The sequence below is a fragment of the Rutidosis leptorrhynchoides genome, chromosome 2, assembly GCF_046630445.1.
Source record: "Rutidosis leptorrhynchoides isolate AG116_Rl617_1_P2 chromosome 2, CSIRO_AGI_Rlap_v1, whole genome shotgun sequence".
Classification (NCBI taxonomy): domain Eukaryota; kingdom Viridiplantae; phylum Streptophyta; class Magnoliopsida; order Asterales; family Asteraceae; genus Rutidosis; species Rutidosis leptorrhynchoides.
Window position 1 is genome coordinate 345,897,855 of NC_092334.1, and position 18,636 is coordinate 345,916,490.

The 18,636-nt window shown below is 35.2% G+C and overlaps 1 protein-coding gene across 1 annotated transcript; it reads left to right on the plus strand.

The window, feature by feature from the left end:
• Positions 1–16,956: 16,956 nt before the first annotated feature.
• On the plus strand, positions 16,957–17,848 carry LOC139891949 (non-specific lipid-transfer protein AP10-like). Its single transcript, XM_071874974.1, has 2 exons — positions 16,957–17,299; positions 17,665–17,848. The coding sequence occupies exons 1-2, from the start codon at positions 16,965–16,967 to the stop codon at positions 17,732–17,734; spliced, it is 405 nt and encodes a 134-aa protein (XP_071731075.1). The 5' UTR covers positions 16,957–16,964; the 3' UTR covers positions 17,735–17,848.
• Positions 17,849–18,636: the final 788 nt, after the last annotated feature.

The following is an 18,636-nucleotide window of genomic DNA, read 5'->3' on the forward strand; positions in this document are numbered from 1 at the left end:
CATCCCTAAGTGTCATTCTACTTTCTCTTACTTCAATGAATGCCTCGGTGGTTGCTAAAAATGGGGGACCTAAAATTAGAGGAATATCAAGGTTTTCCTCCATATTAATCACTATGAAGTTTGCAACAAAGGTCAAACTTCCCACGTTAACAAGTAAATTATTTGCTATTCCAACCGAGTGTTTAATGGTTAGGTCAAATGATTGAACACCTATTTTGGTTGGTTTTAATTTACCCATACCTAATCTTTTGTATAAGGAAAGAGGCATAATATTTGCACTTGCTCCTAAATCTGCGAGTCCATTATATACAGCACCATCATTAAGCAAGCAAGAAATGATAAATTCACCCGGGTCTCCTGCTTTAGTAAGTCGAGTTGGTTTGTAAACCTTTTTCGGATGTTCTTTTCTTGGTTCTTTCACTTCTATTTGAACTTCTTGTTCACATTTTTCTTCGTTTCTTGGAATGGGAGGTTTGTATAAGAATTCTTCTTCATCACTCCAATTTGAATCCTCCCTATTTTCCAATTTTGATTTTTCATATGTTGTTGATAACATATTTATGTTTTCATTTTGAAGGTTTTCTTGGGTGGTGAAATTATGATTGACTTCATTGTCAACTTCCATCGGACCATGTATGTAATGTTTAACTCTGTGACCATTAACTTTAAATTCAATCCCATTTGAATTTATTAACTCTATTGTTCCGTATGGGAAAATTCTTTTGACTATGAATGGTCCAGACCATCTTGATTTCAATTTTCCAGGAAATAGCTTGAATCGTGAATTGAAAAGAAGAACTCTGTCTCCTTCTTTGAATTCTTTTGAACTTCTGATTCTTTTATCATGCCATTTCTTCGTTCTTTCCTTATAGATTAACGAATTTTCGTATGCTTCATGTCTTAATTCTTCTAATTCGTTTAATTGACTTAACCGTAGACGTCCAGCTTCATGTAAATCAAGATTACATGTCTTCAAAGCCCAAAATGCTTTATGTTCAATTTCTACTGGAAGATGACATGCTTTTCCGTAAACGAGTTTAAAAGGTGTGGTTCCAATTGGAGTTTTGTAGGCTGTTCTAAAAGCCCAAAGTGCATCCTCCAATTTAATGGACCATTCCTTCGGATTTGATCCTACGGTTTTCTCTAAAATACGTTTCAAAGCTCGGTTGGTATTTTCAACTTGTCCACTTGTTTGTGGATGATAAGCGGTGGAGATTTTATGAGTTACTCCGTATCTTTTAAGAACTTTCTCAAGTTGATTATTACAGAAATGAGTTCCTCGATCACTTATTAAAGCTTTTGGTGTTCCGAACCTTGCAAAAAGATGTTTTAAAAAATTGACTACAACTCGTGCATCGTTAGTCGGGAGAGCTTGTGCTTCCGCCCATTTAGATACATAATCAATGGCAACGAGAATGTAAAGATTATTATGAGATTTTGGAAATGGACCCATTAAGTCAATACCCCAAATGTCAAATACTTCACATACTTGAATGACATTTTGTGGCATTTCATCACGTTGACTTATTTTTCCGGCCCTTTGACAAGCATCACAGGATTTGCAAAGAAGGTGTGCGTCTTTGAAAATTGTAGGTCAATAGAATCCAGCATCATAAACTTTTCTTGCTGTAAGTTGTGGCCCATAATGCCCTCCTGTTGGTCCTGTGTGACAATGGTTTAAGATTTGACTAGCTTCATCTCCGAATACACATCGGCGTATTATTCCATCAGGACAACTTTTAAACAAATGTGGATCTTCCCAGAAATAGTATTTTATATCACTAAAGAATTTCTTTCGTTTTTGGTACGACAACCCTTTTTCAAGGAATCCACATACTAAGTAGTTTTCATAATCTGTAAACCATGGAATTTCACTATAATCTATCTTCAATAGATATTCATCAGGAAAGTTGTCTTGTATGGCCGATTCATTTAGAACTTCTAATTCAGGATTTTCAAGACGAGAAAGATGATCAGCGGCGAGATTTTCTGCTCCCTTTTTATCTCGGATTTCAATATCAAACTCTTGTAAGAGTAAGATCCAACGGATTAATCGTGGTTTGGCATCTTGTTTCGAAAATAGGTATCTAAGAGCAGAATGGTCGGTATAGACCACCGTTTTTGCTAGAACAAGATATGAACGAAATTTGTCAAAAGCAAAGACAATAGCAAGGACTTCTTTTTCAGTAGTTGTGTAAATCGTTTGTGCTCCTTGTAACGTCTTTCTAGCATAATATATAGGTTGAAATCGTTTTTCAATCCTTTGTCCTAAAACGGCTCCCATTGCAAAATCACTTGCATCGCACATTAGTTCAAATGGTAGATTCCAATTTGGAGTTATCATGATTAGCGCATTAGTGAGTTTCTCTTTAAGTATATTAAAAGATTTGATACATTCATCCGAAAAGATGAATGGAGCATCCTTTTCTAGGAGTTTATTCATAGGAGTGGCAATTTTAGAAAAATCTTTTATGAAACGTCGGTAAAAACCGGCATGCCCTAGAAAACTCCTAACTCCTCTAACATTGATGGGATGTGGAAGTTTAGCAATTACATCTACTTTAGCTCTATCCACTTCAATTCCTTCTTTTGAGATTTTATGACCAAGAACGATGCCTTCTTTAACCATGAAATGGCATTTCTCCCAATTAAGAACTAGATTTGATTGTTCGCATCTAGTAAGCATTCGTTCAAGATTAACTAGACATGTTTCAAAAGTATCACCGAAGACTGAAAAGTCATCCATGAAAACTTCCATGCATTCTTCTATCATGTCGTGAAAAATCGCCATCATGCACCTTTGAAAGGTTGCAGGGGCGTTGCAAAGTCCAAATGGCATGCGTTTGTAAGCAAAAGTACCATAAGGGCACGTGAACGTGGTTTTCTCTTGGTCCTCGGGTGCTATTGGAATTTGAAAATATTCGGAAAAACCATCAAGAAAACAATAGTAACTATTTCCGGCTAATCTTTCCAACATTTGATCAATGAAAGGTAAGGGAAAGTGATCTTTTCTGGTGGCGTCATTCAATTTTCTATAATCAATACAAACATGCCATCCTGTTACAGTCCTAGTAGGAATAAGCTCATTTTTTTCATTTGTAATGACAGTCATGCCACCCTTCTTAGGCACGCATTGAACTGGGCTTACCCATGGACTATCAGAAATTGGATATATTAAACCTACATCCAGCAGTTTAATAATTTCTTTCTTAACAACATCTTGCATATTAGGATTTAGTCTTCGTTGGTGTTGCACATACGTTTTATGACCTTCTTCCATAAGGATTTTATGTGTGCAATACGAAGGACTTATTCCTTTAATATCATGAATCTTCCATGCAATGGCTGGTTTATGAGCTTTTAGCACAGAAATGAGTTGAGATTTTTCATTTTCAGTAAGAGAATACGATATTATTACAGGTAATTCAGATTCACCATGTAAATAAGCATATTCCAAATGGTTTAGAAGTGGCTTTAACTCTAATGTCGGTGGTTCTTCTATCGATGATTTATATCGATATCTGTCTTCTTCTTTTAGCATTTGAATTTCTTCTGTTGTTGGTTCATATCCATTAGCCATAAGTGTAGCTATCATTTCAGTTTCATCAATTGGTTCAGTACTTTCTCCTAAAGAACATTCTCCTATTCCTTGTAATTCTGGAAATTCTTCTAATAATTCTGCATGTGAATCTATAGTTTGAATATAATAACATGTATCATCTACAGATTGCGGTTATTGCATGGCTCTATCAACAAAAAAGGTAACACTCTCGTCCTCTATACTTAGGGTCAGTTTCTTACCAAACACGTCTATTATTGCTTTAGCCGTGTTTAAGAATGGTCTTCCTAATATGAGAGGTACTCGAAAATCTTCTTCCATGTCCAGAATAACAAAATCTACTGGAAATACTAAAGTACCAACTTTAACTAGCATGTTCTCCATTATCCCTCTAGGATATTTTACTGATCGATCGGCTAGTTGTATGCTTATTCGTGTTGGTTTCAATTCTCCAAGGCCTAGTTTAGCGTATAGTGAATACGGCATTAAATTTATACTAGCACCTAAGTCTGCCAATGCTTCTACTGAACTAAGACTACCCAGAAAACATGGAATTGTGAAACTTCCTGGATCAGATAATTTTTCTGGTATCTTATTCAACAGCACTGCTGAACAATTAGCATTCATAGTAACAGCCGAGAGTTCTTCCATTTTCTTTCTATTAGTGATTAGATCTTTCAAGAATTTAGCATATCTAAGCATTCCTGAAATCACATCAATGAAAGGAAGATTTACATTTATTTGTTTAAACATATCCAAGAATTTAGATTGCTAGGCTTCAAGTCTCTCTTTTCTCATTTTACTTGGGTAAGAAAGTGGTGGTTGGTATGGTTTAACATAAGGTTTAGCCTTAACTATGTTATCTTCATTAACCTTTTCAACTACCGGTTCTGTTTCCTTATCTTGCTCAGACTGTGGTTCTTGTGGAATAGGAATAGCTTCATTAGAAATTACAGGTATTTCAGGTGGTTTAAGTGTAATACCACTTCTTGTGGTAATGGCTTTAGCTGTTTCATTCCGGGGGTTAGCATTTGTATCACTAGGTAGACTTCTCAGTTTTCTTTCACCTATCAACCTTGCTAGGTTACTTACTTCTTGTTCCAAATTTTGAATAGAAGCTTGTTGATTTCTAAATGCTTGAGCATTTTGTTCATTCGTTTGTTTCTGAGATATGAAAAATTGAGTTTTAGAATCAACTAGTTTCGACATCATATCTTCTAAATTTGGCTTTTTATCATCGGTTTGTGGTGGTTTGTTTTGAAAATTAGGTCTTTGCTGATTGTAAGTATTATTGGATACTTGTTGATTGCTTGGACCTTGTTGGTTGTTGTATGGAACATTTCGGTTATAATTCTGATTTTGATTGTAGATCGGTCTTGGCGGTTGATAATTATTCTGATAATTATTTCCAGGCCTTTGGTTTATGTATGAAACATTCTCTCTTTGTTCTATTGTTAGTTCAATGCTGAGACAATCTTTTGTCAAATGTGGTCCTCCACACTGCTCACAACTAATTCTTATTGAGTGAATATCCTTAGTCATCTTTTCCATTCGTCTCTCGACAGCATCTATCTTTGCGGAAATGGAATCTAAGTCATGGCTAGAATCGGCTCTAGCTGCTTTAGATGATCTAACGATATCTTTTTCTTGGTGCCACTCATGTGAGTGGGAAGCAGTGTTATCAATAATTTTATAAGCATCAGTTGCTGTTTTCTTCATAATGGAACCACCAGCTGCTATATCGATGTCTTTTCTTGTAGTGATGTCGCATCCTTGGTAGAATATTTGTACTATTTGATAGGTGTCTAAACCATGTTGCAGACATCCTCTTAGTAATTTTCCAAATCTTGTCCAAGCCTCATATAAAGTTTCATTTGGCTTTTGTGTGAATGCAACAATTTCTCCTTGAAGTCTCACGGCTTTAGATGCCGGAAAGAATTGTTTAAGAAATTTTTCAACTAAAACGTCCCATGTATCAATCGCCCCTTCAGGTAACGATTCTAACCAATCTTTGGCTTCACCCTTTAAAGTCCTGGGAAATAACATGAGATATATATGTTCATCCTCCACTTCTCTTATTTTAAATAGAGTGCAGATCCTATTAAAGGTACGAAGATGTTCATTTGGATCTTCCTTCGGCGCACCACTAAATTGGCATTGATTAGTTACCATGCGTAGGATTTGTCCCTTGATTTCATAATCTGGCGCATTAATGTCAGGTTGAGTAATTGCGTGACCTTGGCCAGTGCGTTTAGCTCTCATTCGATCTTCCATACTTAGAGGTTCCAGATTCTCCATAATTGAATTTGTTGAATCTGAATCACTAGAGGATTCTGATTTAATGGTAGGTTCCTCAACAATCTCTGTTTGAATGATTGGTGGTTCTAGAGGAAAGAATAATGGTTCAGGATCTATGAATTACCCCTGAATATTCTCCGGATTCTCAATTGTGAGGTCGGGTTCAAAAAATGGATTGTCGGAAATTTGAATTGGAGTAATTGGTCGACTGGATGACGATTCTAAAGAAAAATCAACGGCGACAATATTTGCTAGATGTCTTGATCGAGTTACAGGTGGTGAACGTACAAAAGGTGGTGAACGTTTTGCTCGGTGCATTCACTGAATATCCTATTAGTTATAAAAATAAGAAAAATTATATAAGTTATCAAATTAATAGACTTTTCTGATTTTGCCCACGTTTCGAATAGCCAAAAGATGCAGGAGAGGGGCAGGATTCGTTTGGTCTCAATATAATTGAGTACTCTTTGGCTCATAACCCGGTCCACGTACAAATCCAACTATTACTACGAACCAGAAAATTTTGATGTCTATCAATTTAACCACTTAAAAATAATTTTTCGTAATTTAAATAAATTTTAGAGAAGAAATAGAAAAAAAATCTAAGTCCTAAAACTAGAATGTCGAGAAATAAGAAAGAAAAAGAGCGCGTCGAAAAACGTCGAAAAATAAAAAGTGTCGAAAAATAAAAATAAGAAAGTAGCGCGTCGAAACTTAAAAAGGAACTAAAAACTAAAAATTAAAAGTTGCGTCTAAAAATATTAAAGCTTAAAAGAAATTCTATATCCCAAATGGCAATAACTTAGAAAGGTACTAAAATATAAAAACGGCGTCGCAAAATTCTAAAGCACTTAAATCTTAGTCTAAAGAAAAAGCACTTAAGGGATTTTACGGCAAAGCCTAAAAATCTAGAAATAAAAATAACTATGGCAAAAACTATGACTTAAAACTAAAAACGAGCGAAAAATACAAATATTACGCTAAAATAAATTAAAAAGGAACAAAATATAAAAATATACTTAAAGTTGTAAAAGTTACAATTTTTATAAAAATATTATTTTTATATTATTTATTTATTAAAACTATTAATTTTATAACTTAATTAAACTAATTATAACTTAATAATACAAATAAAATAAAAACTAAAACAAATTATATTTTAATTAACCCTAATTAGGGTTTAGAATTAATAATAATAATAATTTCCGTAATGATTGCTGTTTTAGGATTGTTTGTGGCGTGTCAGACAGGGCCATGCAATCGCATGAGAATTTGCCTTCGGGCTCATACGATCGCATGAGCTAGGGTTACGGGCCACAGTCTGGCCTGCTACAGTACGGGCCTCGAGTTTTTATATATTTTTTTTTCTGTTTTAAATTTCTGTTTTAAATAAATACAAAATATTTAAATAAAATTTATATTTTTACAAACTTAAAAATAAAAATAAAGAAACTTTATAACACTTAAATATTTAACAAACTATTAAAAATATATAATTTTTTTGTTTTTCTTTTTATATTTTTGAATATATTATTTAAAACGTATTTTTACAAAAGCGTATTTTTATAAAAGTAAACTTAAAAATTAATAAAAATCTTTTTTTTATAGCGTTGCGCTTCCGGCGTTTAAGCAGAATTGTCCCCGGCAGCGGCGCCAAAAATACTTGATGTGTGCGAGGTGTACTAGAAAATAGTATTATTTTCACAACGAAATACTATTAAATACAATACAATTTTACACAAGATATTTATTTATTTATAGAAAGGATATACCTAAACCTTGCTACAACACTTATAGGCAGTGTACCTAATCGTACAGTAGTGTAGTTTTTAGTAAGTCCGGTTCGTTCCACAGGGATACACTTAAACAAGCTTAACGCTATATTAGTTTTAATTTATAAAAAAACAAATATATATATATATAATAATATTATTATTATAAAAAAGGGGGTTATTACCATTTAATGACCGGTTTGTCGATTTTAAAACTTTAATCGCAGTTAAAACCTAATGTAAAATATTAAATAAATAAAAGACTTAATTTAAAGCGTAAAGTAAATAATGATAATGAAATTGCGATAAATAAAAATGCGATAAAATAAAATTGCGATAATTAAAGAGTACGATAATTAAAAGTGCAATTAAATACAATGACAATAAATAAAAGTGCGATAATTAAAAGTGCAATTAAATATAAAATAAAGGAAATTAAATATGAAATAAAGGAATTATGCTTATTTAAACTTCCGTAATCATGATGTTTGACGTGTTGATTTTAGTTTATTCCCATGGGTTAATTGTTCTTTGTCCTGAATTATTCGATATTTTCATACGGATTTGTCCATAATAGTCCATCAGTCATAAATATAAAGTGCGAAAGTCTTCGTCAAATTATTCTTATTCCCGAAGTCAAATATTCCAACTAATTGGGGATTCGAATTATAACAAGGTCTTAATACTTTGTTTAATGAATACACCAGGTTATCGACTGCGTGTAAACCAAGGTTTTACTACTTTGTTAACAATTACACCAATTACCCTTGAATGTAATCCACCCCTATTTCAACAAGACTATTAACTATTAATCCAGTTCCGTGTCCGGTAAAATAAACAATTATTGGTATTTATAGATATCCCGCCCACCGTGCCCAGTCAAGCATATGTGGTTATATATAAATACGTCAAATTATAGGTCTATATATTAATTTAACGAGGTATCGTTTAGTTAATATAAAACCCATTAATAGCCCATAGTCTAATTTCCACAAGTGTCGTTCTTTTGTCCAAACCCCAATTATGGTACAAAGCCCAATTACCCAATTTTAATATTTTTAGCCCAACATCATGATTACTTCGGTATTAAATAAGCATAATAATAACTTAGCTACGAGACATTAAATTAAAAAGGTTGAACATAACTTACAATGATTAAAAATAGCGTAGCGTTACACGGACAAAATTTCGACTTACACCCTTACAACATTCGCTAACATACCCTTGTTATTAGAAATTAAAATTAAAATTATAATATATATATATATATATATATATATATATATATATATATATATATATATATATATATATATATATATATATATATATATATATATATATATATATATATATGTTTACGTATGAAGGAAGAAGAAAAAGATGTTGAATTTGATCACCAAACTGCGAAATTTATAGGACCAGAGCTGAAAAAGGGTGCCATGCGATCGCATGGCCAGCTAGGAGAAGTCACATGTCTTTGTTTTCTTTCTTGCCGACGTTTATAAATAATAATATAATATATAAATAATTATAAGAATTATTTAAATATTATATTTTATTTATGTGCATAGTTAACTTGTAATTTTTAGTCCGTTGCGTCGAGCGTTGAGAGTTGACTTTGGTCCCGGTTCCGGATTTTCGAACGTCCTTGCGTACAATTTAATATCTTGTATTTTGCATTTCGCGTCTTGTACTCTTGTAATTTTGAGACGTTTCTTATCAATAATTGGAACCACTTTGATTGTACTTTGTACTTTTGAGCTTTTTGGTCGTTTGCGTCTTCAATTCGTCGAATCTGTCTTTTGTCTTCACCTTTTATTATTTAAACGAATATCACTTGTAAATAGAACAACTGCAACTAAAAGCTTGTCTTTCTTGAGGGATAATGCTATGAAATATATGTTCGTTTTTAGCATTATCATATATGATAAGGTAAAGCGCTATATAAATAAAAGAAGTTGCAACTGCGGAATGAAAATATGTCACTAGTATTAAGCGCGAAATAGCGCGAATAATTACAATAAACGCAATTAAGGATTGCAAAATAAGTGTTTCAAATCTAACTAAGACAATTTAAAGTTCTAATGCTTTAATGTCTGCAAAAGTAATGCCCTCTTGTTGAACCAGTTCCTCTAAGGCTGGTATGCTAACTTTCTCAACCTCCTTCTTTGCCCTTGCGGGTGCTTCTCGGGCATCATCTGTGCCACATATTTCACTTGCCATATCTGAGGGGAGAGGTTAAGAGAGATCGCCAAGTTTGCACAATAAGTCATGCCACTCGCAGCGTGTGCCGAGTTTGGACGCTTGTGCGTATGCTCGGAATTTTTCAGTGACTGGTTGCGAATCCATCACTTTATCTGCGAATTCCGGCAGATATTTCACAAGCTGAGCGAATTCTTTTTCGGCTTTCTCCGCCCTCTTCTTGAGTTGGATATTTTCCTCTGCAGCCTTTTTAAGCTGCGCCTCAACCTTCCGACCTTTCCTTTCATGAGCAGTAGCAATTTTGACTTGCTTTTCATATTCATCCGAAATCTCAGTAAACCGCTCAATGTTGTCAACAGCTAGGCAAATTGCATTATAGCAATTGTGCAGTCATTGTCTTTCTGCTTAAGGATATGTTAGCTTGCGGTATTGATCCTTTGTTTCCTTAGGAATGAATTTATAAAGCCTGCGGTACAAATGATTGGCTTTTTCTGCCTCTGCGGCTTCTTCATCATCATCTTCTTCTTCTTCTTCTCCTTCTTCCTGATTTGACGCTTCTGTGTCGGAAGGAATTGTTAAGTCCTCATGGCCAGGCTCTTCAAGAATATCTGTGGGGATACTCCCAGTAATATTGTAGAGTAGTGTAGCTTCGCCAGTTGAATCTGAAAGGACAACTACAAACAGATAAGAAAATATAGCAACACTGTGCGGAAATAATAAGGGTGTAATGAACAAATATCGCGAAATTAACAATTGCTTACTTGCTTCTTGTTCAGAAATGGTGCGCACGCGTCTTTTGCGCGGGGTAGTCGCACTTTCCGTGGCTTTTCGCTTACCGCGGTCTTCACCGTCGGAAATGAAAAGCGTGTTGATGATTGGTTCATCAATTGGGATAATCTCGCCGATGCCATTTTTTAAGATGCGAGCAGGTCTGATCTTGCTAATATCTGCTGACCTCATGATTAGGTCAAGCTCAATCACAGCGAAAATCAAAACGTATTAGGATACGCGAAGACAACAAAATAATAAAATAAAAATTATATAATGCGAAAAGCTTAGGCGAAATACCATTATTCATTTGGTCGATTAAAAGCGCATCACAGTCGCTCCATGGCCACTGGATCGAAACCCTACCAATGTACAGCGGTATGTTCGAGTATGTTCGCAAGATTACGCCTGCACCCTTGATTGTTTTAAGAATATCAGATTCAAGATCGTCAAGTGCGACCCTGTCATTAAGCGTGCCATCAAGTTCAGTGCACCACTTTTTTGGTATACTACTATCCACATGCGCGGTGTTGTTGATAAAGAAGAAAGAGTTGCGCCAGTTGCCAATCGAGTCTTTTGGCGAAGTCATTACGCCAAGCGTACTTCGAAAAGAGAACCATCCCGCATCATATAGCACAAGGCTATTTCATGAAAGAAAAACGTTAAGCAGCGGTAGTTTGTTGATAGTGTTACAATACATCTCAAACAACACGATTTTGTTAATCGCGTTTGGATGAAGTTGGGCAATAGTGATCTTATAATATTCGCATACACTGCGAAAAAATTGGGTAAGTGGAAAGCGTAGGTTGCCTTGAGAGATGGCGGCCTCATATACAGTAATCATCCCCTTAGGGGGAGCGTTTGCTCGATCATCCACTGACGGTACAATGGGAACAAATTGAGCGAGTGGAGGATACCACTGCTGCAGGGTTCGGAGTTTCGCTTCCGTTATATAGGAAACGAAACCTCCAGGAGTATGAGCAGACGAAGAAGATGCCATTTATAGAAAGATAAGTAAAACGGATGATGAATTGAAGGTATTAAGGGTTGATTTGATCAATTGCAAAGAACGAGTGTGATCAGATGAATATGATTGAACACGTAATTGAGAGAGAAAGCGTAAAGTTTTTATGCAGGTTATTCAGCTATTTATAATTGGAATTAGGGCGAGTAAGTTGAAAGAGTAATGATTACATTTAAACGGCTAAAATTACCGCAACGTGTAAACGGTAATTTTCTAGCAATTACAGCTCTTTGATTTGACAGAATTGCGAAAGTTACCGTTGTGCTTATGCTTTGGGTTTAATAACATCAACGGTAATAAATGGGTTGTGAAAATTATAAAATATCACTTGCGTAAAATTTTAAGCGATTATTTCTTTATTTTTTAGAGTTTATCATGATACATCTGCCTCGCGAAATGTATCATAATAAACTGGGGGGACTTGATCATATACATAGCATTGTATATGTATATTTTATTTGCTAAAAGTCAAAAGCAGAATTGCGTGAGCTATAATGCAAAGCTATAAGATATTCGCTGAAAATAAGTATAGCAGTTATATTTTTGCGTTAATAAAGGACTGTGGTTTAGTCCGCTGTGTTTCCGCGAACACTTAAGAAATTCGCAGACCGCGGATATTTCGAATACTATAAATAGAGAGTTTGGCCTCTCATTTATAGGTTGTTGATTCTCTGCCATTTTGCCCGAGCCTTTGTGATTCCCACTTGTGATCTTGCCCAAGGGGTTTTACATCGCGCTAAGGTGAATTATGCTAATTGACAATCAAGACCTGGTCGGGGTGGTTGATCACTTGATTGCTAAAGTGAAAGACGATCATCGGGGCCCAAAATAATCATCAAACATCCCATCCTCCATCTTATTACTGCACTCAATCCTTAATTAAGTAATAATTTAACTAAGGATTGATCACCTGGGCTTCTGGAAAAGTTGATTTCCAGATAGTTCGGTTCGATTAGATGACTTTTCATTTAAGACTCGTCTTAATCCGATATAAGGTTTAGGATTTATAGCCTTCTGAAAGTCACTACGCCCTTGTAACGACGTGCTGAACATTCTGCCCTACTCGCGCTTGGACCGTCGCCACGGCCAAAAGACATCGAGTTCGGATCTAAAAATCGAACAGCGGTAAAAGGACTCACATACGGAGCCTTGGCAACTGACCTCGCATCATTTCAGTTTATATAGAGGTCGTAGCAGCTGAACAAAGTCAGCCCTTGTTTCGATCTCTATTCTTGATTGAAAACTTACTTTACTTTTTACGTACGACGATGATGATGATGATACTTAAGACTTAATTTATTTATTTATAAACCTTTTGGGACGATTTACTGACTTAGTAACCTTTGAATTAGGTTGACGACCTTTCGGACCAACTTACTCGCTTACTTATTCGTACCAATTTTACTGCACTATCACTGTGAGTTATAGCTCCCTTTTTACTTCAACTATTTTTGGGACTGAGAATACATGAGCTTTTTATGTTTTACTTACTAGGAACGAGTACTTAAACTATATATATGTGTGGGTTATATAACGGCATAAAATTTCCCCTTAGCTCGGTAACGTTTAGTCATTGGTTTTTGAACCGGTGAACGCGAATCTTAGATATGGATCCATAGGGTTTGACATCCCCAATCGGGCTAGTCGCGCTAGCATTTAACGGGTGTTTAATACTTCGTAAACTTACGCACTCGCAAAGTGTACTTTTAGGGGGTGATATTTACGTTAAGTTAGTTACCAAGTGCCCACGGTTAAGCATATACTTTTCATACAGTTTTGAATACGAAATCTCGTGGCCTACATTTCATTATTGTTACAATCAAACTATAGCTCACCAACATTCGTGTTAACTTTTAAGCATGTTATTTCTCAGGTGCTTAGACGTATGTTGCTTCCGCTGTACTAGACTCTCGGTGTTAAATTTCCGCTGCTTATTTAGAGATGTCTCAAATATGGAACTTTTTACTTTGCATTCAAAACTTATGTTACATTTGAACAATGGCTTTGTAATGACCTTCGTGTCACGTGCTTGTGTTAACGCTTCCTATTCGTAGAAGCATGCTATCTTTTGTAAAACGCTATCTTTTATGAATACAAACTTGTTTTAAAGCAGCATATAGTGTTGTAACCTTGTGATGGACCTGTTGTTGATGATCCGTACACGTAAATTTTGTACAGGGCATCACAACTTCAGTCCAAGTTGGCAACCATAATCGTACACTCCGTCTGAGTTTAGAGAGTTGAGAGAACAAGAGCCTCCTGTGCTATCTTTGGATTTAGCATTGCCAACAGATCCATTCGAGTGCCTGGAATTACCATTAGAATGACTTTTTTCTTTGGACCCAGTATTCTGTAGATTCTTATCACTTTCGGATCTTAATTCGCACGAAGTACATCTAGATCGAAGATTTCCTTGATTGTTTCTTGTGCTATTTTTGAGATTCATCATATGGGAGGACGTTTTCCATCTTCGAATATGTGACCAGCAACAATCTTTTTTTATTGAACCTACCTCTCGTACGTTAACTTTTAGAGTATTCGATTGGGTAGCAGTTTTCCTTCTCGCGGTTTTGGGCTTTTGATTGGTGTTATTGGGTCTGTTTGAAGGTCCAATGTTTTTAGGAGAGATGGGACAGCCCATAGAGACATCCTGGAGCCCACACTTTCCTTCTTTATTGTTACATTGGCCCAGATCCTTCTTCACTTCATCTTGGGGCCTGGTACATTTGAATGGCTATTGACCTCTTGGACATCTAATATATTATTAGGCTTCGGATGGCCCAATGGGCTGGGAGGACTTAATTCATTAACTTCAATGGTTTCATCCACATGCTCCTCTAAATCCTCATCGGTATTCGTTATCTTAATACGTTCCTTTTGTTCACACGTGCAGTTAATATGTAGGGTTTTGTTCTCATCATTATCTGTAGGTTTAAGGTTATTGGAAATAGACTTGGGGTTTTTGGAAGTTGCACAATCTAGGTCTTTTGTGTTCTCAATATCATTAATTTTCTCGTACTTTGCATCTTTTGCCCAACACCCTGACTCTTCATCTCCATGCGTATTGTTTGACTGATTCCAGAAAGGACTACTGGATTTTTGACTGAGATCTTCATCGTTATTGTTTCCTTCTTCTTGGTTGACGATATCTTCCGAAAGGTGATCTTTTTCTGGGACATAATCTTCAAGAATATCATTAAGGAAGTTCCCTTCATCTTTTTCTTCCTCATCTGATACCTTAAATGTATCATCTACGAATTCGTCATCGGTGTTGTTGTCTATCAGATAAATAAATTAGGACTTATCTGTTCGAATCCTCTTTTATACTAACATAACAAAGTTCATCTCCATCTTTTAATTTAACATTCCCATCGTAACTTACTGTCTTGCATCTAGAGTGAATAAGGACACTTGGTAAGATTTTGGTTCGCTTCTCCTTTCTCATAGTTTTCCATATCTAAGATTCTTCCCCACCAACCAGCTATTTTTCGCAATGTGTTTTCGTTCCAGCGTGTGACCGGAACACCAACAATATCAAACCAAAACAGTTTCCCGGATGATCTGAACGGACTTCCATCGAGAATTTTGACAAGGTTACACCATTTGAAAATAGCATGTCCTTTATTTGAAATAATGTTGTTGGCAGCATCAATGGAATTACAAACTATAAGCATATCCATTCCACCCAGGTACTTTAAAGAGAAGTTGGACAAACCCTCGGCTTTGCACAAATCTTCGAATTGAAAGAAGAGGTCAAGAGTTTTTAACTCACAGATTATTGATCTTCCGAAAATGGATGTGTTCCTTTCTTTCACTGTGATGAGTCTCTCATCTGTGTAGATATTTGTTGACTTAACTTCAACTCCCTTAGTTTCTTTTTTCTCTACTAACTTCTCCCTTAGATCTTCTACACCTCTTTGTTTAGTTAATTTTTCCCTTAAATCGACATTAGGGTATCTCACGTTCAGTGGCGGAAGCAGGATTTTTCTTCATCGGGGGCGGAATTTTTTTTTAAAACCGTAGCAATTTTTTTGGCAAAATACGGAGTTTTTGGGACAAAAATTGGAGGTTTTTAGGCAAAATTTTGAGGTTTTTGGATAAAATTTGAAGTTTTTTGGGCAAAATTTATAGAATTGTGGACAAAATTTGAAGGTTTTGAGGCAAAATATGTAGGTTTTGGGGCAAATGACTTTTGGATTGGGGGCAAAATAAAAAAAAAACAGTTGAGAATAAAAGAGATTTTTTGTTATGAAAATAGCAACCTAAAGCTTATCAACAAAGCATGAAACAAAAACTTGGTAGATTATAGCCAAAGAGCAACTTGAATCCATGTAGATGACAAAATGACTCATACCCGATGGAAAAACCCGAAACCCATTATAATTGACTCGGGTCTGACCCGAGTCCATCGGGTCATGGGCCGGGTATGGGGATGGTTACAAAAAATTTCTGGGTTCGGGTTCGGGTATGATTTTGGATACAAACCCATTTACTCGACCCGTATACCCGACCCGCATACCCGTATACCTAGCCCGAGGAATTTTAATAATAATTTTTATCTAAAATTTTAGTATTAGTATTATATTGTTAATGTATGAAAGATTTTTCTTATTTGTTTTGAAAACGAGTATAATTTTATTCAATATAATCCTATACAACAAGTTTTCGAGACGTGATATTTTATATACTTTGTGTATTTGAGTATTTAAAAAACTTTTCAATCAACTTTTTGTATGTAATATTTTATAATACTTTAAACATGAAGTAGTTAAGTTATTTTTCGATATTTTAATTTGGTAACTTATTGAAAAATAAATACAGAATGACTAATCGGGTATACCCGTTTACCCGTGGGGAAATCCGAAACCCGATAGTATGTAAGTAAATGGGGACCCGACGGGTTTCGGGCCGGGTTTGGGGCGGGGTTTCTTAATCGGATTCGGGTCCGGGATTACCTAAACCCGACCCAAACCCGACCCGATGCCATCCCTAAATCCATGACACAACAAAAACAACTCAAGTAGAAAAAGAGTTACACTGTAGACATCTTAAAAAGTATCACTAACTTCGCTATTTTAAGATGTTTAACTTATAATAGATGTTACACAAACGTCATACATGAATATACACAACTTAAAACAATATAAAGACAAGTCAAGAACAAGTTCACATCATACTATTACATCACCACAACTACTAGCTACACACTTAAACATAATGTCATCGATTTTAAAGGCTTATCGTCTTACTTCTCATACTTACACCCCCGCGGCTTCCTATATATTCGGCACACTAGCTACCTCTACTCAACACTCAAAACTGATAAGATCGATCGAAGATGAAAGGGGTGGTGATAGTTGTGGTTACAACACTAGCAATGGTCGGGTTCATGGTGCACCCAAGTGAATCAATAACTTGTCTTGATGTTGACGGGTTTCTTGCACCATGCTTACCCTGCCTTAGGCAAGGTGGAGAGCCACCAAAAGAATGTTGTAACGGATTGAAGGGGCTTGAAGCCGCATGCAGGACTAAATCTGATAGGCAAATTGCTTGCAATTGTTGTAAAACTGCTGCGATTACTTTTCAAATTAGGGAACAGTTCGCTGAGGTCCTCCCTGATAAATGTGGAGTTCATATTTCCATACCAATTAGTCCTACGGTTGACTGTTCCAGGTACATGGCTAAGACGCTGAATAGCATTTAACACGTTTGTTTGTAACCTTTAAATTAAAGATAAATTGTGCTCAATGAAACAAAAACTGTGCTGAACTATTGAGAATTGAAATTATATATATATTAACCACTAAATCTTATAATAACCTCCTTAAATTATATCCGGAAATCAAATATTAATTAATTTATTTATACTCGGAAAGGTTAATACGATAATTTATATCCTAATTAAAAACGATTTTCAATCAGAACCTTTGAATCAGATATATTACGGATCATTCAACGTTTAACTATTATCTGATGCTTAATTGTTGATTTAGTTATGCTAATGATTTATAACTTTTATTGTTATTTTGTTGGTGCAGTGTTTCGTTCTATGAACAGAATTACTACAAATTGCATGGCAGTTGGATACTACCTGGTCTCGTTGAATAAACATGCTATCGTCACTTTGTTACGAACTATGTAATTTTTAATAAACGCTTGCATCGTATGTATGACGATCTTGAGAAGTTCATGGTTCGGTGGACTTCCGATACCAAATAAAAGTACCTGTTTTGTGTTTAGTTGATTATGTATTAACATGTAATGTAAAATAAAATGTGTATTAACTAAGTAAGAGTAATGATAGATATGATATATGTCTAACTAAATACACGTACACAAATTTGAAGTAATTCACTTAGACCGGTAGTAACAGGCTTTGGCGTGATTAGCCACGCCCTCGAGGGCACTGTTGTCAATGCCTCGTCACGAGGCTCGCCGTGGGTGCCTCGCCCTGACTTGATTCTTGAAATATCATACCGGAGCACGAACCAAATTATTATTATTAATATTATTTTGTTTTTATATTGATGAAGAAATGAAAAAATAAAATGGTGTGCGAAGGTTGGTGGTTTAATACTTCTTAAATAATAAAAGTACACAATTTAAGAAAAAGTAATTGTTACATATACTTTTTTGTCTAGTTGTCAATTTACCTTTTACTTTTTACTTAGATTCCTGTTTTACTCAAATAAACTATGGGTATAAAAAAAAAACTCTAGCCAATTATTCTTATTAGTTAGTTGCGCCGACTTGTTTGTGTGGTCCATTTCATCGTTGTATAGCAGATGTAAAGATGAGTTTTTGCATAAACTTTGTTGAACAAATAACATTAAAATTTGTAAATTGTATTAATTAATTAATTTAGTGGATGACATCAATCATGCCACTCAAAAATCTTGTTCATCACTTCGGTTTAGTGGCGTGATGATGACATCATGATGGTGATAACGTTTAATATCGTTGCGATAATAATGGTCTTACACTTATTCAAATTTCATATTATCAAATTA